The sequence below is a fragment of the Excalfactoria chinensis genome, unplaced genomic scaffold, assembly GCF_039878825.1.
Source record: "Excalfactoria chinensis isolate bCotChi1 unplaced genomic scaffold, bCotChi1.hap2 Scaffold_417, whole genome shotgun sequence".
Classification (NCBI taxonomy): domain Eukaryota; kingdom Metazoa; phylum Chordata; class Aves; order Galliformes; family Phasianidae; genus Excalfactoria; species Excalfactoria chinensis.
Genome location: NW_027315705.1, coordinates 1 through 23,991, shown reverse-complemented (window position 1 = coordinate 23,991; position 23,991 = coordinate 1). Strand labels below are relative to the sequence as shown.

At 59.7% G+C, this 23,991-nt stretch overlaps 1 protein-coding gene across 1 annotated transcript; it reads left to right on the top strand.

Moving 5' to 3' along the window:
* Positions 1-5,794: 5,794 nt before the first annotated feature.
* On the top strand, positions 5,795-21,673 carry LOC140265065 (bone morphogenetic protein 1-like; the record flags this gene model as incomplete). Its single annotated transcript, XM_072360940.1, has 9 exons — positions 5,795-6,026; positions 7,401-7,518; positions 12,660-12,838; positions 14,191-14,296; positions 14,990-15,114; positions 16,591-16,706; positions 18,702-18,804; positions 19,920-20,036; positions 21,528-21,673. Coding segments are annotated over exons 2-9 (981 nt in total), but the record flags the coding sequence as incomplete, so codon positions are not given.
* Positions 21,674-23,991: the final 2,318 nt, after the last annotated feature.

The following is a 23,991-nucleotide window of genomic DNA, read 5'->3' as shown; positions in this document are numbered from 1 at the left end:
TGGGGGAGGACCGAGCGGAAAAAAGCGGAAAAAAACGAAAAGAGCCGAAAAGAACCGAAGGGAACGACGGAAAGAGACGGAAACACAGCGCCCCCCCCCCCCCCAAAGAAAAAAAGAACCTAAAAACGGCCCCAAAAACGGGACGGAAAAGGGAAAAAGGGCTGGGAAGGAGCGGAGCGAAGCGGCGGCGGAGCGTTAATGGCCGCGGTGCGGGGCGGCCGATGCTCCCGGTGCGGGGATGCGGGGCGGCCGGGGGGTCGGGGGGGTCGGTGTTAGTGCCGCTATTGCTGCTGCTGCTGCTGCTGCGGGGAGCGGCGGGGAGCGACGGGATGAGCGGAGTGAGGGACCCGTGCAAGCCGGTACGGGATGGGGGGGGGGGGCAGGGAATGGGGGGGAATGGGGGAATGGGGGGGGGTATGGTATGGGGGAGTGGGGGGGTGTATAGAATGGGGGGGGGAAATGTGGGGATATAGCGTGGGGGGGGTATGGGGGGGAATGGGAGGTGTAGAGTGGGGGGGGTATGGGGGATATAGCATGGGATATGGGGGGTGTATGGCATGGGGGGGGGGAATGGGTGGGGGGGGTATGGGGGGCAATGGTGGGGGTGTATGGCATGGGAGGGGATATGGGGGGGGTATAGCATGGGGGGGATATGGGGGGGAATGGGGGGGGTGTATGGCATGGGGGAGTGGGGGGGTAATGGGGGGTTATAGCGTGGGGGGGGGGGATGGGGGGGATGGGGGGGGTGTATGGCATGAGAGGGAGATATGAGGGGGTATAGTATGGGGGTGTTGGGGGGGAATGGGGGGGTATAGCATGGGGGGGGGTATGGGGGGGAATGGGGGGGGGGGGGTGTATGGTATGGGGAAGTGGGGGGGTAATGGGGGGGGTATAGCATGGGGGGGGGATATGGGGGGGGTATAGCATGGGGGGTATGGGGGTAATGGGGGGGTGTATGGCATGGGAGGGGGATATGGGGGGGTATGAGGGGTAATGGGGGGTGTATAGCATGGGGGAGTGGGGGGGTAATGGGGGGGGTGTATAGCTGTGGGGAGGTATGGGGGGTATGTGTGGGGGGTTGGGGGGGAATGGGGGGGGGTTATAGCATGGGAGGGGGATATGGGGGGGGAATGGAGGGGTTATAGCATGGGGGGGGTATGGGGGGGAATGGGGGGGTGTATGGTATGGGGAGTGGGGGTAATGGGGGGGTGTATAGCATGGGGGGGATATGGGGGGTAATGGGGGGGGTTATAGCATGGGGGAGGATATGGGGGGGTAATGGAGGGGGGGTGTATAGCATGGGGAGTGGGGGGGTAATGAGGGGGTTTAGCATGGGGGGGGATTGGGGGGCATATAGCATGGGAGGGGGGATATGGGAATGGGGGGGGTATAGCATGGGATATGGGGGGGGTATGGGTTGGTGTATGGCATGGAGGGGGGATATGGGGGGGAATGTGAGGGGGGGAATATAGCATGGGAGTGGTAATTTGGGGAGGGTAATATGGGGGGGTGTATAGCATGGGGGGGGGTGTAATGGGGGTTGTATAGCATGGGAGGGGGGATATGGGGGGTAATGTGGGGGGGGGTGTATAGCATGGGGGGGTGGGGGGGGGCATATAGCATGGAGGGGGTGGGTAATGTGGGGGGGTATATAGCATGGGGAGGTGGGGGTGGGGGGGTAATAGGGGGGCATATAGCAAGGGGGGGTGGGGGGTGTATAGCATGGGAGAGGGGGGGCTGCAGGGGGAGGGGGAGCACCCCACAGCCCACTCCCCCCACACCCCCCCACCCCAAAGGGGGGTCAGCGCCCTCGTGCCCCCAAAGCCACACAGCCCACTTATAGGGACGGGCCCATATGGGGTGCAGGGCTGGGATGGGGGCTCTGACCCCCCCCCGGCTGCAGGTGCTGAGCCCCCATTACCCCCCATTGCCCCCCATTGCCCCCCCATTACCCCCCATTTGCCCCCCAGCCACCCCTGTTTGCTCCCCATTGCCCCCCCATTGCCTCCCTATTGCCCCCCCCGGCCTCCCAGCTGCCCCCCATTGCCCCCCAGCTGCTCTTCATTGCCCCCCATTGCCCCCCATTACCCCCCATTGCCCCCCATTGCCCCTCCATCACCCCCCAGCCCTCCCCATCACCCCCCCCCATTACCCCCATTGCCCCCCAGCCATCCCTGTTGCTCCCCATTGCCCCCCCATTGCCCCCTATTGCCCCCCCCCTGTCTCCCAGCTGCCCCCTATTGCCCCCCCAGCTGCCCCCCATTGCCCCCCCAGCCATCCCCATTGCCCCCTATTGCCCCCCACCCATCCCCATTGCCCCTATTGCCCTCCCAGTCCTCCCCAGCTGCCCCCCCATTGCCCCCTGCCCCCCCCATTGCCCCCCATTGACCCTAATCCCACCCCAGCCACCCCCCATCTCCCCCCATTGCCCCCCATTGCTCCCCCAACTGCCCTTTATTGCCCCCCCCCAGCTCCCCATTGCCCCCCATCTCCCCCCATTGCCCCCCATTGCCCCCCAGCCCCCCCTATCACCCCCATTGCCCCCCCCATCTCCCCCCATTACCCCCCTCACAGCTCGGAGCCCACAGTGGGGTCTGCAGTGTTGGGGACCCCACATTGCAATGGGGTTTGGTGCAGCTCAGTCCCTATAGGGCTGTGTTATGGGGTCGGTAGTGGTGCAGTTCGGACCCTATAGGGCTTGTGTTATGGGGTCAGGAGTGGTGCAGACCCCGCATTGCAATGGGGTTTGGCAGTTCAGACCCTATAGGGCTGTGTTATGGGGTCGGTAGTGATGTAGACCCCACATTGCAATGGGGTTTGGGGCAGCTCGGACCCTATAGGGCTGTGTTATGGGGTCGGTAGTGGTGCAGACCCCACATTGCAATGGGGTTTGGTGCAGTTCAGACCCTATAGGGCTGTGTTATGGGGTCGGTAGTGGTGCAGACCCCACATTGCAATGGGGTTTGGTGCAGTTCAGACCCTATAGGGCTGTGTTATGGGGTCAGGAGTGGTGCAGACCCCGCATTGCAATGGGGTTTGTGCAGTTCAGACCCTATAGGGCTGTGTTATGGGGTCGGTAGTGATGTAGACCCCACATTGCAATGGGGTTTGGGGCAGCTCGGGACCCTATAGGGCTGTGTTATGGGGTCGGTAGTGGTGCAGACCCCACATTGCAATGGGGTTTGGTGCAGCTCAGACCCTATAGGGCTGTGTTATGGGGTCGGTAGTGGTGCAGACCCCACATTGCAATGGGGTTTGGTGCAGTTCGGACCCTATAGGGCTGTGTTATGGGGTCAGGAGTGGTGCAGACCCACATTGCAATGGGGTTTGGTGCAGTTTGGGGTCTATAGGGCTGTGTTATGGGGTCGGTAGTGGTGCAGACCCCACATTGCAATGGGGTTTGGTGCAGCTCAGACCCTATAGGGCTGTGTTATGGGGTGTGGGGCTGCTCAGCTGCAATGGCTGCGGTGGGGGGGGGGGAGGGGGAGCATTCCTGACATAACTGCAGGCATGCGGCCATACAGCGGCTATGGGCTGCCTATGGGGCCATACAGGCTATGGGGCTGCCTATGGGGCCATACAGGCTATGGGGCTGCCTATGGGGCCATACAGGCTATGGGGCTGCCTATGGGGCCGTACAAGCTATGGGGCTGCCTATGGGGCCATAGAGGCTGTGGGCTGCCTATGGGGCCATACAAGCTATGGGGCTGCCTATGGGGCCATACAAGCTATGGGGCTGCCTATGGGGCCATACAGGCTATGGGGCTGGCTATGGGCCATACAGGCTATGGGGCTGCCTATGGGGCCATACAGGCTGTGGGGCTGCCTATGGGGCCATACAGGCTATGGGGTTGCCTATGGGACCATACAGGCTGTGGGGCTGCCTATGGGGCCATACAGCGGCTATGGGGCTGCCTATGGGGCCATACAGGCTATGGGGCTGCCTATGGGGCCATACAGGCTGTGGGTCTATAGGACCTAATCCTATAGACCCAATCCTATAGACTCAGTCCTATAGCCCTGAACCTACAGCCCTGACCCTATAGACCTGATCCTATAGCTCTGATCCTACAGCCCCGACCCTATAGCTCAGATCCCATAGCTGAGATCCTATAGTTCAGACCCCATAGCCCCGACCCCATAGCTCATATCCTATAGCTCAGACCCCATAGCTCAGACCCTTATAACCCCGACCCCATAGCTCCGACCCCATAGCTCAGACCCTATAGCTCAGACCCTATAGCTTAGACCCTATAGCTCAGATCCCATAGCTCAGACCCCATAGCTCATATCCCATAGCCCCGGCCCCATAGCTCATATCCTATAGCTTAGACCCCATAGCCCCGACCCCATAGCTCATACCCTATAGCTCATATCCCATAGCCCCGGCCCCATAGCTCACATCCCATAGCCCCGGCCCCATAGCTGACATCCCATTCCCGGCCCCATAGCTGACATCCCATTCCCGGCCCCATATCCCCGACCCTAAATCTATGGGGTGGGGGTTGGGATTTGGGGTTGCAGCGGCTCCGACGTGGACGTTTCCGACTCCAACGCGGGGCCGGCCGGTCCGACAGCGGCCTTAAAGGGACCGCGGCCCTAAATCGCACCTCCCAGTATATGGGGTCTGAGCTCAATGGGGGGGGGGGGGGGGGGGGGGTCAGTATATGGGGTCTGAGATCAATGGGGGGGGTCAGTATATGGGGTCTAAGATCAATGGGGGGGGGTCAGTATATGGGATCTGAGATCAATGGGGTGGATGGGGTCAGTATATGGGGTCTGATCAATGGGGGGGGGTCAGTATATGGGGTCTGAGATCAATGGGGGGGGTCAGTATATGGGGTCTGAGATCAATGCGATGTGGGGCAGGATGATATATGGGGTCAGCTCAATGGGATGTGGGTCAGTGGTGATATATGGGGTCAGCTCAATGGGATGTGGGGCAGGGATGAGATATGGGGTCAGCTCAATGCGATGTGGGGCAGGGATGAGATATGCGGTCAGTTCAATGGGATGTGGGGCAGGGATGAGATATGCGGTCAGTTCAATGGGATGTGGGGCAGGGATGGTATATGGGGTCAGCTCAATGGGATGTGGGGCAGGGATGATGTTTGTTTGGGGTCTGAGCTCAGCAGGATGTGGGGCAGGGATGATGTTTAGGGTCAGATCAATGGGGCAGGGATGATGTGTGGGGTCAGCTCAATGGGATGTGGGGCAGTGGTGATATATGGGGTCAGCTCAATGGGATGTGGGGCAGGGATGGTATATGGGGTCAGCTCAATGGGATGTGGGGCAGGGATGATATATGGGGTCAGCTCAATGGGATGTGGGGCAGGGGTGATGTGTGGGGTCAGCTCAATGGGATGTGGGGCAGGGATGAGATATGGGGTCAGCTCAATGGGATGTGGGGCAGGGATGATATATGGGGTCAGCTCAATGGGATGTGGGGCAGGGGTGATGTGTGGGGTCAGCTCAATGGGATGTGGGGCAGGGATGAGATATGGGGTCAGCTCAATGGGATGTGGGGCAGGGATGATATATGGGGTCAGCTCAGTGGGATGTGGGGCAGGGATGATATATAGGGTCAGCTCAATGGGGCAGGGATGATGTGTGGGGTCAGTATATGGGATGTGGGGCAGGGATGATATATGGGGTCAGTATATGGGATGTGGGGCCGCATTTGGGGTCCCAGCCCTGCTCGGCTTTGGGGTCGCGCTGCCCCCCAAGTTGGGGTCCCTCCCCCCTCTATGGGGTCGCTGTGCCCCCCACGTCCCCCCTTCTCCCCACAGCCGCCTTCCTGGGTGACATCGCTCTGGACGAGGAGGACCTGCAGCATTTCATCCCCCCGCCCCCCATCCCCATCTCCAGCCCCACAACCACCACATCCAGCCCCACAACCACATCCCGCCCCACAACCACAACCCGCCCCACAACCCCACAGCGCCGCCGTCGCGCTGCCACGTCCCGACCAGAGCGAGTCTGGCCTGATGGGGTCATTCCATACGTCATCAGCGGGAACTTCAGCGGTGAGGGGGGACGGGGGGGGTGGGGGGAATATGGGGCTGTCTATGGGGCTGCTGGATATGGGGGGATATGGGGTTGTCTATGGGGCTGCTGGATATGGGGCTGTCTATGGGGCTGTTGGTTATGGGGGGATATGGGGCTGTCTATGGGGCTGCTGGATATGGGGGGATATGGGGTTGTCTATGGGGCTGCTGGATATGGGGCTGTCTATGGGGCTGTTGGTTATGGGGGGATATGGGGCTGTCTATGGGGCTGCTGGATATGGGGGGATATGGGGCTGTCTATGGGGCTGTTGGATATGGGGGGATATGGGGCTGTTGGTTATGGGGGTATATGGGGCTGTCTATGGGGCTGCCTATGGGGCTGCTGGATATGGGGCTGTCTATGGGGCTGTTGGATATGGGGCTGTCTATGGGGCTGTCTATGGGGATGTTGGATATGGGGCCGTCTATGGGGCTGTTGGATATGGGGGGATATGGGGCTGTCTATGGGGCTGTTGGATATGGGGCTGCCTATGGGGCTGTCTATGGGGCTGTTGGATATGGGGCTGTCTATGGAGCTGTTTATAGGGCTGTTGGTTATGAGTCTGTCTATGGGTCTGTTGGTTATGGGGCTGTCTATGGGGCTGCCTATGGGGCCATTTGTTGTCTGTGGGGCAGTCTATGGGGCTGTCTATGAGTCTATCTATGGGGCAGTATATGAGGCCATCTATGGGGCTGGCTGTCTATGGGGCTGTCTATGGGGCTGTTTGCTGTCTATGGGTCTATCTATGGGGCTATATCTATGGGTCAATCTATGAGGCTGTATCTCTGGGTCAATCTATGGGTCTATCTATGGGTCAATCTATGGGGCTGTGTCTCTCTATGGGTCAATGTCTCATAGCCCGCCCCATAGGCTGTATCTATCTATGGGTCAGTGTCTCATAGCCCGCCCCATAGGCTGTATCTCTCTATGGGTCAATCTATGGGGCTGTGTCTCTCTATGGGGCTGTATGTCTCATAGCCCGCCCCATAGGCTGTATCTATCTATGGGTCAATCTATGGGTCAGTGTCTCATAGCCCGCCCCATAGGCTGTATCTATGGGTCAGTGTCTCATAGCCCGCCCCATAGGCTGTATCTATGGGTCAGTGTCTCATAGCCCGCCCCATAGGCTGTATCTATCTATGGGTCAGTGTCTCATAGCCCGCCCCATAGGCTGTATCTATCTATGGGTCAGTGTCTCATAGCCTGCCCCATAGGCTGTATCTATGGGTCAGTGTCTCATAGCCCGCCCCATAGGCTGTATCTATGGGTCAGTGTCTCATAGCCCGCCCCATAGGCTGTATCTATCTATGGGTCAATCTATGGGGCTGTCTGTCTCATAGCCCGCCCCATAGGCGCGCAGCGCGCCGTGTTCCGCCAGGCGATGCGTCACTGGGAGCGTCACACGTGTGTCACCTTCCTGGAGCGCAGCGACCAGGACAGTTACATCGTATTCACGTACCGGCCCTGCGGGTGCGTGGGGGGCATTGACCCCATGGACCCCATTGACCCCATGGACCCCATGGACCCCCATGGACCCCCATTGACCCCTTTGACCCCATTGACCCCATTGACACCCATTGACCCCATTGACCCCATTGACCCCCATTGACTCCATTGACCCCATTGACCCCATTGACCCCATTGACTCCATTGACCCCATTGACCCCATTGACTCCATTGACCCCATTGACCCCATTGACCACATTGACCCCATTGACCCCATGGACCCCATTGACCCCACTGACCCCATTGACCTCCATGGACCCCATTGACCCCTTTGACCTCCACTGACCACATTGACCTCCACTGACCCCATTGACCCCACTGACCCCATTGACTTCCATGGACCCCATTGACCCCCTTGACCCCATTGACTTCAGTGACTCCATTGACCCCCATTGACTCCATTGACCCCATTGACCCCCATTGACCCCATTGACCCCATTGACCTCCATGGACCCCCATTGACCCCTTTGACCCCATTGACTTCATTGACTCCATTGACCCCCATTGACCCCCATTAACCCCATTGACTTCATTGACTCCATTGACCTCCTTGGACCCCATTGATTCCATTGACCCCATTGACCCCATTGACCCCATTGACCCCATTGACTCCATTGACACCTATTGACCCCATTGACCCCATTGACCCCATTGACCCCACTGACTCCATTGACCCCATTAACTCCATTGACCCCATTGACCCCTTTGACCCCATTGACTTCATTGACTCCATTGACCCCCATTGACTCCATTGACCCCATTGACCCCATTGACCCCTTTGACCCCATTGACTTCATTGACTCCATTGACCCCCATTGACCCCCATTGACCCCATTGATTCCATTGACCCCATTGACCCTCGTTGACCCCATTGACCCCAACTGACCCCAACTGACCCCACTGACCCCACTGACCCCACTGACCCCATTGACCCCCACTGACCCCATTGACCCCCACTGACCCCATTGATCCCATTGACTCCATTGACTCCATTGACCCCCACTGACCACACTGACCTCCACTGACCCCCATTGACCCCCACTGACCCCAATGATCCCATTGACTCCATTGACTCCATTGACCCCATTGACCCCATTGACCACAATTGACTCCAGTGACCGCCATTGACCCCATTTACTCCATTGACTCCATTGACCCCATTGACTCCATTGACCCCATTGACTCCCACTGACCCCATTGACCCCATTGACTCCTATTGCCTCTCATTGCCCCCCATTGCCCTCCATTGACCCCCATTGACTCCTATTGCCTCCCATTGCCCCCTGTTGCCCTCCATTGACCCCCATTGACCCTAATTGACCCCCATTGCCCCCATTGAGTCCTATTAACTCCCCATTGCCCCCCATTGCCCCCCATTGATCCCTATTGTCCCCATTGCCCCCCAATGATCCCCATTGACCCCTAGTGATCCCCATTGAACCCCATTGACTCCCATTGACTCCTATTGACCCCTATTGCCCCCATTGACCCCCATTGACCCCCATTGACCCCTATTGATCCCCATTGCCCCCCATTGCCTGCCATTGACTCCTATTGACTCCTATTGGTCCCCACTGAATCCCATTGACTCCTATTGACTCCTGTTGCCCTCCATTGACCCCCATTGCCCTCCATTGACTCCTATTGCCCCCATTGACTCCTATTGACTCCTATTGGTCCCCACTGAACCCCATTGACTCCTATTGCCCTCCATTGACCCCCATTGACTCCCACTGGCCCCTATAGCCCCCATTGACCCCCATTGACCCCCATTGACCCCCATTGACTCCCACTGACCCCTATAGCCCCCATTGACCCCCATTGACCCCCATTGACCCCCATTGACTCCCACTGACCCCTATTGCCCCCATTGACCCCCATTGACCCCCATTGACTCCCACTGGCCCCTATTGCCCCCATTGACCCCCATTGACCCCCATTGACTCCCACTGGCCCCTATAGCCCCCATTGACCCCCATTGACCCCCATTGACCCCCATTGACTCCCACTGACCCCTATAGCCCCCATTGCCCCCCCATTGACTCCCATTGACCCCCATTGACTCCCACTGACCCCTATAGCCCCCATTGACCCCCATTGACCCCCATTGACCCCCATTGACCCCCATTGACTCCCACTGGCCCCTATAGCCCCCATTGACCCCCATTGACCCCCATTGACCCCCCTTGACTCCCACTGACCCCTATTGCCCCCATTGACCCCCATTGACCCCCATTGACTCCCACTGGCCCCTATAGCCCCCATTGACCCCCATTGACTCCCACTGACCCCTATTGCCCCCATTGACCCCCATTGACCCCCATTGACCCCCATTGACTCCCACTGGCCCCTATTGCCCCCATTGACCCCCATTGACCCCCATTGACTCCCACTGGCCCCTATAGCCCCCATTGACCCCCATTGACCCCCATTGACCCCCATTGACTCCCACTGACCCCTATAGCCCCCATTGACCCCCATTGACCCCCATTGACCCCCATTGACTCCCACTGGCCCCTATAGCCCCCATTGACCCCCATTGACCCCCATTGACCCCCATTGACCCCCATTGACTCCCACTGGCCCCTATAGCCCCCATTGACCCCCACTGACCCCCATTGACTCCCACTGACCCCTATTGCCCCCATTGACCCCCATTGACCCCATTGCCCCCATTGACCCCTGTTGCCCCCCATTGACCCCCATTGCCCCTATTACCCCCCATTGACCCCCCATTGCCCCCATTGACCCCTATTGATCCCCACTGCCCCCCATAGACCCCCATATACCCCCATTGCCCCCATTGACTCCTGTTGATCCCCATTGCCCCCCATTGACCCCTATTGCCTTTCATTGACCCCTATTGCCCCCATTGCCCTCCATTGACTCCTATTGCCCCCATTGACTCCTGTTGACTCCTATTGGTCCCCACTGAACCCCATTGACTCCTATTGACTCCTATTGGTCCCCACTGAACCCTATTGACTCCTATTGACTCCTGTTGCCCTCCATTGACCCCCATTGCCCCCCATTGACCCCTATTGATCCCCATTGCCCCCCATTGCCTGCCATTGACTCTTATTGACTCCTATTGATCCCCATTGACTCCCACTGACCCCTATTGCCCCCATTGACCCCCATTGACCCCTATTGATCCCCATTGCCCCCCATTGCCTGCCATTGACTCCTATTGACTCCTATTGGTCCCCACTGAATCCCATTGACTCCTATTGACTCCTGTTGCCCTCCATTGACCCCCATTGCCCTCCATTGACTCCTATTGCCCCCATTGACTCCTATTGACTCCTATTGGTCCCCACTGAACCCCATTGACTCCTATTGCCCTCCATTGACCCCCATTGACTCCCACTGGCCCCTATAGCCCCCATTGACCCCCATTGACCCCCATTGACCCCCATTGACTCCCACTGACCCCTATAGCCCCCATTGACCCCCATTGACCCCCATTGACCCCCATTGACTCCCACTGACCCCTATTGCCCCCATTGACCCCCATTGACCCCCATTGACTCCCACTGGCCCCTATTGCCCCCATTGACCCCCATTGACCCCCATTGACTCCCACTGGCCCCTATAGCCCCCATTGACCCCCATTGACCCCCATTGACCCCCATTGACTCCCACTGACCCCTATAGCCCCCATTGCCCCCCCATTGACTCCCATTGACCCCCATTGACTCCCACTGACCCCTATAGCCCCCATTGACCCCCATTGACCCCCATTGACCCCCATTGACCCCCATTGACTCCCACTGGCCCCTATAGCCCCCATTGACCCCCATTGACCCCCATTGACCCCCCTTGACTCCCACTGACCCCTATTGCCCCCATTGACCCCCATTGACCCCCATTGACTCCCACTGGCCCCTATAGCCCCCATTGACCCCCATTGACTCCCACTGACCCCTATTGCCCCCATTGACCCCCATTGACCCCCATTGACCCCCATTGACTCCCACTGGCCCCTATTGCCCCCATTGACCCCCATTGACCCCCATTGACTCCCACTGGCCCCTATAGCCCCCATTGACCCCCATTGACCCCCATTGACCCCCATTGACTCCCACTGACCCCTATAGCCCCCATTGACCCCCATTGACCCCCATTGACCCCCATTGACTCCCACTGGCCCCTATAGCCCCCATTGACCCCCATTGACCCCCATTGACCCCCATTGACCCCCATTGACTCCCACTGGCCCCTATAGCCCCCATTGACCCCCACTGACCCCCATTGACTCCCACTGACCCCTATTGCCCCCATTGACCCCCATTGACCCCATTGCCCCCATTGACCCCTGTTGCCCCCCATTGACCCCCATTGCCCCTATTACCCCCCATTGACCCCCCATTGCCCCCATTGACCCCTATTGATCCCCACTGCCCCCCATAGACCCCCATATACCCCCATTGCCCCCATTGACTCCTGTTGATCCCCATTGCCCCCCATTGACCCCTATTGCCTTTCATTGACCCCTATTGCCCCCATTGCCCTCCATTGACTCCTATTGCCCCCATTGACTCCTGTTGACTCCTATTGGTCCCCACTGAACCCCATTGACTCCTATTGACTCCTATTGGTCCCCACTGAACCCTATTGACTCCTATTGACTCCTGTTGCCCTCCATTGACCCCCATTGCCCCCCATTGACCCCTATTGATCCCCATTGCCCCCCATTGCCTGCCATTGACTCTTATTGACTCCTATTGATCCCCATTGACTCCCACTGACCCCTATTGCCCCCATTGACCCCCATTGACCCCCATTGACTCCCACTGACCCCTATTGCCCCCATTGCCCCCCATTGCTCCCATTGACCCCTATTGCTCTCCATTGCCCCCATTGACTCCCATTGACTCGTATTGCCCCCCATTGACTCCAATTAACTCCCCATTGCCCCCATTGACCCCTATTGATCCCCATTGACCCCCATTGACCCCTATTGCCCCCATTGACCCCCATTGCCCCCATTGACCCCCATTGACCCCCATTGACTCCCACTGACCCCTATTGCCCCCATTGACCCCCATTGCCCCCCATTGCCCCCCATTGCCCCCCACATACCCCATACCCCCCTATGGCAGCTGCTGTTCCTACGTGGGCCGTCGCGGTGGCGGCCCTCAGGCCATTTCCATTGGGAAGAACTGCGACAAGTTCGGCATCGTGGTGCACGAGCTGGGACACGTCATCGGATTCTGGCACGAGCACACGAGGCCCGACAGGGACCAACACGTGGCCATCATCAGGGACAACATCCAGCCCGGTGGGAGGGGGGGGGGGAATGTGGGATGGGATGTGGGGTGGGATGTGGGGTGTGGGATGTGGGGCAGGATGGGAGGTGGGATGGGGGGTGGGATGTGGGATGTGGGATGGGGGGTGTGGGGTGGGATGTGGGGGGGGATATGGGATGTGGGATGTGGGATGTGGGGGGGGATGTGGGGTGGGATGTGGGGCAGGATGGGGGGCGGGATGTGGGGTGTGGGGTGGGGGGTGGGATGTGGGATGTTGGGATGGGATGGGGGGTGGGATGTGGGGCAGGATGTGGGGTGGGATGTGGGATGTGGGGTTGGGATGTGGGATGTGGGATGGGGGGTGGGATGTGGGATGTGGGGCAGGATGGGGGATGGGATGTGGGGGGGGGATGTGGGATGTGGGATGTGGGGGGGATGTGGGGCAGGATGGGGGGTGGGATGTGGGGCAGGATGGGGGTTGGGATGTGGGATGGGATGGGGGGTGGGATGTGGGGCAGGATGGGAGGTGGGATGTGGGATGTGGGGGGGGATGTGGGGCAGGATGGGGGTTGGGATGTGGGATGTGGGGGGGGATGTGGGGTGTGGGATGTGGGGCAGGATGTGGGGTGGGATGTGGGATGTGGGGGGGGATGTGGGGCAGGATGGGGGTTGGGATGTGGGATGGGATGTGGGGTGTGGGGTGTGATGTGGGGCAGGATGGGAGGTGGGATGTAGGATGTGGGGTGTGGGATGTGGGATGGGATGTGGAGGGGGATTTGGGGTGGGATGTGGGATGTGGGGCAGGATGGGGGTTGGGATGTGGGGTGGGATGTGGGGGGGGATGTGGGATGTGGGGCAGGATGGGGGTTGGGATGTGGGGTGGGATGTGGGATGTGGGGTGTGGGGTGTGGGGTGTGGGATGTGGGGGGGGATGTGGGGTGTGGGGTGTGAGGGGGGATGTGGGATGTGGGGGGGGATGTGGGGTGGGATGGGGGTTGGGGGTTGGGGGGTTGGGATGTGGGGTGGGATGTGGGATGGGGGGCGGGATGTGGGATGGGATGTGGGGGGGGATGTGGGGCAGGATGGGGGTTGGGATGTGGGTTGGAATGTGGGGTGAGATGTGGGGTGGGATGTGGGATGTGGGGGGGGATGGGGGTGCGGAGTGGGATGTGGGGCAGGATGGGGATTGGGATGTGGGATGTGGGGTGTGGGTTGGGATGTGGGGTGGGATGTGGGGCGGGATGTGGTTGGGATGTGGGGTGTGGGGCAGGATGTGTGATGTGGGGTGGGATGTGGGGCAGGATGGGGGTTGGGATGTGGGACGTGGGATGTGTGGTGTGGGTTGTGATGTGGGGCAGCCCCATAGCGCGGCCGTCCCCCATAGGGCAGGAGTACAACTTCCTGAAGATGGAGCCCGAGGAGGTGGAGTCGCTGGGGGAGAACTACGACTTCGACAGCATCATGCACTACGCGCGGAACACCTTCTCCAGGTGCTGCCCCACAGCGCCCCATAGTGCTGCCCCATAGCGCCACATAGCGCTCCATAGAGCCCCATAGTGTCCCAATGAGCCCCATAACACCCCATAGCGCCCCATAGCGCCCCATAGAGCCCCATAGAGCCCCATAGTGCCCCATAGAGCCCCATAGCGCTGCCCCACAGAGCCCCATAGAGCCTGATAGCGCCCCATAGAGCCCCATAGAGCCCCATAGTGTCCCATAGTGCCCCATAGAGCCCCATAGAGCCCCATAGTGCTGCCCCACTGTGCCCCATAGAGCTCCATAGCGCCCCATAGCGCCCCATAGAGCCCCATAGTGCCCCATAGAGCCCCATAACACCCCATAGAGCCCCATAGTGACCCGCTGCACCCCATAGAGCCCCATAATGCCCCATAGAGCCCCATAGCGCCCCATAGAGCCCCATAGTGCCCCATATCACCCCGCTCTGCCCCATAGCACCCCATAGAGCCCCATAGCGTTCCATAGCGCCCCGCTCTGCCCCACAGCGCCCCATAGCGCCCCGCTCTGCCCCATAGCGCCCCATATCACCCTGCTCTGCCCCATAGCGCCCCGCTCTGCCCCATAGCACCCCATAGAGCCCCATAGCGCCCCGCTCTGCCCCATATCGCCCCGCTCTGCCCCATAGCGCCCCCCCGTGCGCCCCACTGAGCTCGGCTGCCCCACAGGGGGATCTTCCTGGACACCATCCTGCCCAAGTACGACGTCAATGGCGTCCGTCCGTCCATCGGGCAGCGCACCCGGCTCAGCAAAGGGGACATCGCACAGGCAAGGAAACTGTACCGCTGCCCCGGTGAGTGGGGATGGGGGGATGGGGGGGGGGGTTGTGGGGCAGGGAGATGTGGGGCAGGGGTGGGATTGGGGCTGTGGGGCAGAGAACAGTGGGGTGGGATTGGGATTGGGGTGGGGGTGTGGGGCAGGAAGGATTGGGGTGGGATTGGGATTGTCCCCGCTATGGGGCAGCATGTCCCTCTATGGGGCCATATGTCCCTCTATGGGGCTGTATGTCCCCTATGGGGCCGTATATCCCCTATGGGGCAGCATGTCCCCTATGGGGCAGCATGTCCCGCTATGGGGCACCATGTCCCCTATGGGGCCGTATGTCCCTCTATGGGGCACCATGTCCCGCTATGGGGCACCATGTCCCCTATGGGGCCGTATGTCCCTTATGGGGCAGCATGTCCCCTATGGGGCAGCATGTCCCGCTATGGGGCCATATGTCCCGCTATGGGGCCGTATGTCCCCCTATGGGGCTGTATGTCCCCGCTATGGGGCAGCATGTCCCCTATGGGGCCATGTGTCCCCTATGTGGCCGTATGTCCCGCTATGGGGCTGTATATCCCCTATGGGGCCGTATATCCCCTATGGGGCCATATGTCCCCTATGTGGCCGTATGTCCCGCTATGGGGCTGTATGTCCCCTATGGGGCTGTATGTCCCCCTGTGGGGCTGTATGTCCCGCTATGGGGCCGTATGTCCCTCCATGGGGCCGTATATCCTCTATGGGGCAGCATGTCCCTCTATGGGGCCGTATATCCCCTATGGGGCAGCATGTCCCTCTATGGGGCCGTATATCCCCTATGGGGCCGTGTGTCCCCTATGGGGCCGTATATCCCCTATGGGGCCGTATATCCCCTATGGGGCCATATATCCCCTATGTGGCCGTATGTCCCGCTATGGGGCCGTATATCCCCTATGTGGCCATATATCCCCTATGTGGCCGTATGTCCCGCTATGGGGCCGTATATCCCCTATGTGGCCATATATCCCCTATGTGGCCGTATGTCCCGCTATGGGGCCGTATGTCCCGTATGTGGCCATATATCCCCTATGTGGCCGTATGTCCCCTATGGGGCCATATATCCCCTATGGGGCCATATGTCCCCTATGGGGCCGTATGTCCCCTATGGGGCCGTATATCCCCTATGGGGCCGCATGTCCCCTATGGGGCCGTGTGTCCCCTATGTGGCCATATATCCCCTATGGGGCTGTATATCCCCTATGGGGCCATATGTCTCCTATGGGGCCGTATGTCCCCTATGTGGCCGTATATCCCCTATGGGGCTGTATGTCCCCTATGGGGCCGTATGTCCCCTATGGGGCCGTATATCCCCTATGTGGCCGTATGTCCCTCTATGGGGCCGTATGTCCCCTATGTGGCTGTATGTCCCCTATGGGGCACCATGTCCCTCTATGTGGCCATATATCCCCTATGTGTCCGTATATCCCCTATGTGTCCCTATATCCCCACGTCCCGCTGTGTCCCGCAGCGTGCGGTGAGACCCTCCAGGAGAGCAGCGGGAACTTGTCGTCGCCGCAGTTCCCCAACGGGTACCCGGCCCACGTGCACTGCGTATGGCGCATCAGCGTCACCCCCGGAGAGAAGGTGCGGACACACGGAGACCATTGCGACCCATAGCGACCCATAGCGACACAGAGCGACCCATAGCGACACAGAGCGACCCATAGCGACCCATAGCGACACACTGCGACCCATAGCGACACATTGCGACACAGAGCGACCCATAGCGACACACTGCGACCCATAGCGACCACAGCCCCACAAGTGAACCCAGCCCCACAGCGACCACTGCCCCATAACTGGACCCAGACCCACAGCGACCACAGAGCGACCCAGCCCCACAACTGAACCCAGCCCCACAGCAACCACTGCCCCATAACTGAACACTGCCCCACAGCGACACACAGCGACCACTGCCCCATAACTGGACCCAGCCCCACAGCGACCACAGAGCGACCCAGCCCCACAACTGAACCCAGCCCCACAACTGAACAACCCAGACCCACAGTGACCACTGCCCCATAACTGAACCCAGACCCACAACTGAACCCAGACCCACAACTGGACCCAGACCCACAACTGGACCCAGACCCATAACTGAACAACCCAGACCCACAACTGAACCCAGACCCACAACTGGACCCAGACCCACAACTGGACCCAGACCCACAACTGAACCCAGCCCCACAACTAAACAACCCAGACCCACAACTGAACAACCCAGCCCCACAACTGACTGTAGGGACACTGAGGGATGGTGACCCCAAAGGGCAGAGCTTGGCCCTGCCCCATAGAGCCCACATAGAGCACACAGCCCTGCCCCATAGCTCACCCCATAGAGCACCCATCCCATTACCCCACCCCATAGAGCCCCATATCTCACCCCCCATCCCATACCTGCCACATAGCTGCCCCCCATCCCATAGCTGCCCCCATATCTCACCCCCCCATCCCATAACTGCCCCATACCTGCCCCATAGCTGCCCCCCCATCCCATAGCTGACCCCATATCTGCCCCCCCATCCCATAGCTGATCCCATATCTCACCCCCCATCCCATACCTGCCCCATACCTGCCCCATAGCTGCCCCCCCATCCCATAGCTGACCCCTTATCTCACCCCCCCATCCCATACCTGCCCCATAACTGCCCCCCATCCCATAGCTGCCCCATAGGTGCCCCTTAGCTGCCCCCATCCCATAGCTGCCCCCCATCCCATAGCTGCCCCCCATCCCATTGCTGCTCCCCATCCCATAGCTGACCCCATATCTCACCCTCCCATCCCATAGCTGCCCCCATACCTGCCCCATAGCTGCCCCACCACCCCATAACTGCCCCCATATCTCACCCCCCATCCCATACCTGCCCCATAGCTGCCCCCCATCCCATATCTGCCCCATAGCTGCCCCCCATCCCATAGCTGCCCCATAGCTGCCCCCCATCCCATACCTGCCCCATAGCTGCCCCATATCTCACCCCCCATCCCATACCCACCCCATAGCTGCCCCATAGCTGCCCCCATCCCATAGCTGCCCCCCATCCCATACCTGCCCCATAGCCGCCCCATAGCTGCCCCATAGCTGCCCCCATATCTCACCCTCCCATCCCATAGCTGCCCCATAGCTGCCCCCCATCCCATACCCGCCCCATAGCTGCCCCATAGCTGCCCCCATATCTCACCCCCCATCCCATACCTGCCCCATAGCTGCCCCCCCATCCCATAACTGCCCCCATATCTCACCCCCCCATCCCATAACTGCCCCATAACTGCCCGCCCATCCCATATCTGACCCCATATCTCACCCCCCATCCCATACCTGCCCCATACCTGCCCCATATCTCACCCCCCATCCCATACCTGCCCCATACCTGCCCCATATCTCACCCCCCATCCCATACCTGCCCCATACCTGCCCCATATCTCACCCCCCATCCCATACCTGCCCCATACCTGCCCCATAGCTGCCCCCCCATCCCATATCTGACCCCATATCTGCCCCCCCATCCCATAGCTGCCCCATATCTCACCCCCCATCCCACAGCTGCCCCCCAGCTGCCCCCATCGTTGCTGTGCCCCCAGATCCAGCTGAACTTCACGGTGCTGGACGTGTACCGCAGCCGGTTGTGCTGGTACGACTACGTGGAGGTGCGGGACGGCTTCTGGAGGAAGGCAGCGCTGCGGGGTGAGCGGGGCACAGAACCGTATGGGACACAGAACACTAGGGGAGCCTATAGCACAATGGGAGCCTATGACCCTATGGGACCCATAACCCTATGGGAGCCTATAACCCTATGGGAGCCTATAGCACAATGGGACCCTATAACCCTATGGGAGCCTATAGCACAATGGGACCCATAACCCTATGGGAGCCTATAGCACAATGGGACCCAGAACACTATGGGAGCCTATAACCCTATGGGAGCCTATAGCACAATGGGACCCTATAACCCTATGGGAGCCTATAGCACAATGGGACCCAGAACACTATGGGACCCATAACCATATGGGACCCTATGGGAGCCTATAACCCTATGGGACCCTATAACCCTATGGGATCCATAACCCTATGGGACCCATGACCCTATGGGAGCCTATAGCACAATGGGACCCATAACCCTATGGGACCCATAACCCTATGGGACCCTATGGGAGCCTATAGCACAATGGGACCCAGAACACTATGGGACCCATAACCCTATGGGACCCTATGGGAGCCTATAGCACAATGGGAGCCCATAACCCTATGGGACCCATAACCCTATGGGACCCTATGGGAGCCTATAGCACAATGGGACCCATAACCCTATGGGACCCTATAGCACAATGGGAGCCTATAGCTCAGTGGGACCCCATAACCCAATGGGACCCCATAACTCAAGGGGACCCATAACCCAATGGAACCCCAAAACCCCAATGGGACCCTATAGCCCAGTGGGACCCTATAGCACAATTGGACCCTATAACCCCATACCCGCCCCATACCCGCCCTATACCCACCCCATACCCGCCCTATAGACCCGCCACATACCCGCCCCATACCTGCCCCATACCCGCCCCATAGATACCCCATAACTGCCCCATACCTGCCCCATACCCGCCCCATAGATACCCCATACCCGCCCCATACCCGCCCCATACCTGCCCCATAGATACCCCATACCCGCCCCATACCCGCCCTATAGCCCTGCCCCATACCCGCCCCATACCCGCCCCATAGATACCCCATAGCTGCCCCATACCTGCCCTATACCTGCCCTATACCCACCCCATACCCTCCCCTGTCCCGCTGCCCCACAGGCCGGTTCTGTGGGAACAAGGTCCCGGATCCCATCGTGTCCAGCGACAGCCGCTTGTGGGTCGAGTTCCGCAGCAGCAGCAACTGGGTGGGGAAGGGATTCTTCGCTGTCTATGAAGGTATGGGGCGGGTAGGGGGCGGCTATGGGGTGTCTATGGGGCAGCTATGGGCCAGGGCTATGGGGCAGCTATGGGGTGTCTATGGGGTGTCTATGGGGCAGGGCTATGGGCCAGGGCTATGGGGCTGCTATGGGGCAACTATGGGGCTCTATGGGGCAGCTATGGGGCATCTATGGGGCAGTTATGGGGTGTCTATGGGGCAGCTATGGGGAGGCTATGGGGTGTCTATGGGGCAGCTATGGGGCAGCTATGGGGTGTCTATGTGGCAGGGCTATGGGGCAGGGCTATGGGGCAGCTATGGGGCAGCTATGGGCCAGGGCTGTGGGGCAGGGCTATAGGGCAGCTATGGGGCTCTGTGGGGCAGCTATGGGCAGGGCTATGGGGTATCTATGGGGTATCTATGGGGTGTCTATGGGGCAGGGCTATGGGGCAGGGCTATGGGGCAGCTATGGGGCAGCTATGGGGCAGGGCTATGGGGTGTCTATGGGGTGTCTATGGGGTGTCTATGGGGTGTCTATGGGGTATCTATGGGGTATCTATGGGGCGGCTATGGGGTGTCTATGGGGTGTCTATGGGGTATCTATGGGGTATCTATGGGGCGGCTATGGGGTGTCTATGGGGTATCTATGGGGTATCTATGGGGTATCTATGGGGTGTCTATGGGGTGGCTATGGGGTGTCTGTGGGGTGTCTATGGGGTGTCTATGGGGCGGCCATGGGGTGTCTATGGGGTGTCTATGGGGTATCTATGGGGTGTCTATGGGGTGTCTGTGGGGTATCTATGGGGTATCTATGGGGTGTCTATGGGGTATCTATGGGGTGTCTATGGGATATCTATGGGGTGTCTATGGGGTCTCTATGGGGTGTCTATGGGGTGTCTATGGGGCGGCTATGGGGTGTCTATGGGGTATCTGTGGGGTATCTATGGGGTGTCTGTGGGGCTGCTATGGGGTGTCTATGGGGCGGCTATGGGGCAGGGCTATGGGGTATCTATGGGGTATCTATGGGGTATCTATGGGGTGTCTATGGGGTATCTATGGGGTGTCTATGGGGTATCTATGGGATGTCTATGGGGCTGCTATGGGGCAGCTCTGGGATGTCTATGGGGTGTCTATGGGGTATCTATGGGGTGTCTATGGGGTATCTATGGGGTGTCTATGGGGTGTCTATGGGGCAGCTATGGGGCAGCTATGGGGTATCTATGGGGTGTCTATGGGGTGTCTATGGGGCTCTATGGGGTGTCTATGGGGTATCTATGGGGTGTCTATGGGGTGTCTATGGGGCAGCTATGGGGCAGCTATGGGGTATCTATGGGGTGTCTATGGGGTGTCTATGGGGCTCTATGGGGTGTCTATGGGGTATCTATGGGGTGTCTATGGGGTGTCTATGGGGCAGCTATGGGGCAGCTATGGGGTATCTATGGGGTATCTATGGGGTGTCTATGGGGCTCTATGGGGCGGCGGTGTGTCCCACCATGCTGGGTGCCCCGCAGCCATCTGCGGTGGGGACGTGCACAAGGACAGTGGGCACATCCAGTCCCCGAACTACCCCGACGATTATCGGCCCGGCCAGGTCTGCGTCTGGAGCATCGTCGTGGCCGACGGCTTCCACGTGGGGCTCAGCTTCCAGGCCTTCGAGGTGCGGCGTGTGGGGCGGCTGTGGGGCTGTAGGGTGGCTATGGGGAGGTTATAGGGTGGCTGTGGGGCAGTTAGGGGGCAGCTATGGGGCAGTTATGGGGCTGTTGGGTGGCTATAGGGTGGCTGTGGGGCAGCAATGGGGCAGCTATGGGGCAGTTATGGGGCTGTAGGGTGGCTGTAGGGTGGCTATAGGGGGGCTATAGGGTGGCTATGGGGCAGTTATGGGGCAGCTATGGGGCAGTTATGGGGCTGTAGGGTGGCTATAGGGTGGCTATGGGGTGGCTGTGGGGCAGCAATGGGGCAGCTATGGGGCAGTTATGGGGCTGTAGGGTGGCTATAGGGTGGCTATGGGGCAGCTATGGGGCTGTAGGGTGGCTATAGGGTAGCTGTGGGGCAGCTATGGGGCAGCTATGGGGCAGTTGTGGGGCAGTTATGGGGCAGCTATGGGGCAGCTATGGGGCTGTAGAGTGGCTATAGGGTGGCTATAGGGTGGCTGTGGGGCAGCTATGGGGCAGTTATGGGGCTGTAGGGTGGCTATAGGGAGGCTATAGGGTGGCTATGGGGCAGCTATGGGGCAGTTATGGGGCTGTAGGGTGGCTACGGGGCAGCTATGGGGCAGTTATGGGGCTGTAGGATGGCTATAGGGTGGCTGTAGGGTGGCTATAGGGTGGCTATGGGGCAGCTATGGGGCAGTTATGGGGCTGTAGGGTGGCTATAGGGTGGCTGTGGGGCCCCTGTAGGGTGATGAAAGCCTTTGTCATCTATGAGGATGTGGCTATGGGATGGCTATAGGGCGGCTATAGGGCAGCTACGGGGCAGCTATGGGGCAGCTATGGGGCAGTTATGGGGCTGTAGGGTGGCTATAGGGAGGCTATAGGGTGGCTATGGGGCAGTTATGGGGCTGTAGGGTGGCTATGGGGTGGCTGTGGGGCAGCTATGGGGCTGTAGGGTGGCTATGGGGCAGCTATGGGGCTGTAGGGTGGCTATACGGTGGCTGTGGGGTGGCTTTGGGGTGGCTGTGGGGCAGCTATGGGGCAGCTATGGGGCTGTAGGATGGCTATAGGGTGGCTGTGGGGCAGTTAGGGGGCAGCTATGGGGCAGTTATGGGGCTGTAGGGTGGCTATAGGGTGGCTGTGGGGCAGCTATGGGGCTGTAGGGTGGCTATAGGGAGGCTATAGGGTGGCTATGGGGCTGTAGGATGGCTATGGGGTGACTATGGGGCTCCTATAGGGTGGCGAAAGCCTTTGTCATCTATGAGGATGTGGCTATGGGGTGGCTATGGGGCAGCTATGGGGCAGTTATGGGGCTGTAGGGTGGCTATAGGGTGGCTATGGGGCTGTAGGGTGGCTATAGGGTGGCTATGGGGCAGCTATGGGACAGCTATGGGGCTGTAGGGTGGCTATAGGGTGGCTATAGGGTGGCTATGGGGCTGTAGGGTAGCTATGGGGTGGCTATGGGGCTCCTATAGGGTGGCGAAAGCCTTTGTCATCTATGAGGATGTAGCTATGGGATGGCTATAGGGCAGCTATAGGGCAGCTATAGGGTGGTATAGGGCAGCTATGGGGCTGTAGGGTGGCTATGGGGTGGCTATAGGGTGGCTGTGGGGCAGCTATGGGGCTGTAGGATGGCTATAGGGTGGCTATAGGGTGGCTATGGGGCTGTAGGATGGCTATAGGGTGGCTATGGCTCTCCTGTAGTGTAGCAAGCAGTGACAGCGCCCCCTATGGGAGGCGATAGGAACAGCGCTCCCTATGAGTGGAGATAGGAACAGCGCCCTCTATGGGAAGCAATAAGCACAGCGCCCCCTATGGGAGCAGACATTACAGCGCCCCCTATGGGCGGCGATAGGAACAGCGCCCCCTATGGGTGGAGATAGGAACAGCGCCCCCTATTGGTGGCCATAAGCACAGCGCCCCCTATGGGAGCAGACATTACAGCGCCCCCTATGGGTGTCAATAAGCACAGACAGAAGAGCGCCCCCTATGGGTGGCGATAGGAACAGCGTCCCCTATGGGTGCCCACAGGCACAGACAGAACAGCGCCCCCTATTGGTGGCAATAAACACAGCGCCCTCTATGGGAGCAGACATTACAGCGCCCCCTATGGGAGGCAATAAGCACAGACAGAACAGCGCCCCCTATGGGAGCAGACAGAACAGCGACCCCTATGGGTGGCGATAGGAACAGCGTCCCCTATGGGAGGCCATAAGCACAGCGCCCCCTATGGGAAGTGATAGGAACAGCGTCCCCTATGGGTGCCCATAGGCGCAGACAGAACAGCGCCCCCTATTGGTGGCCATAAGCACAGCGCCCCCTATGA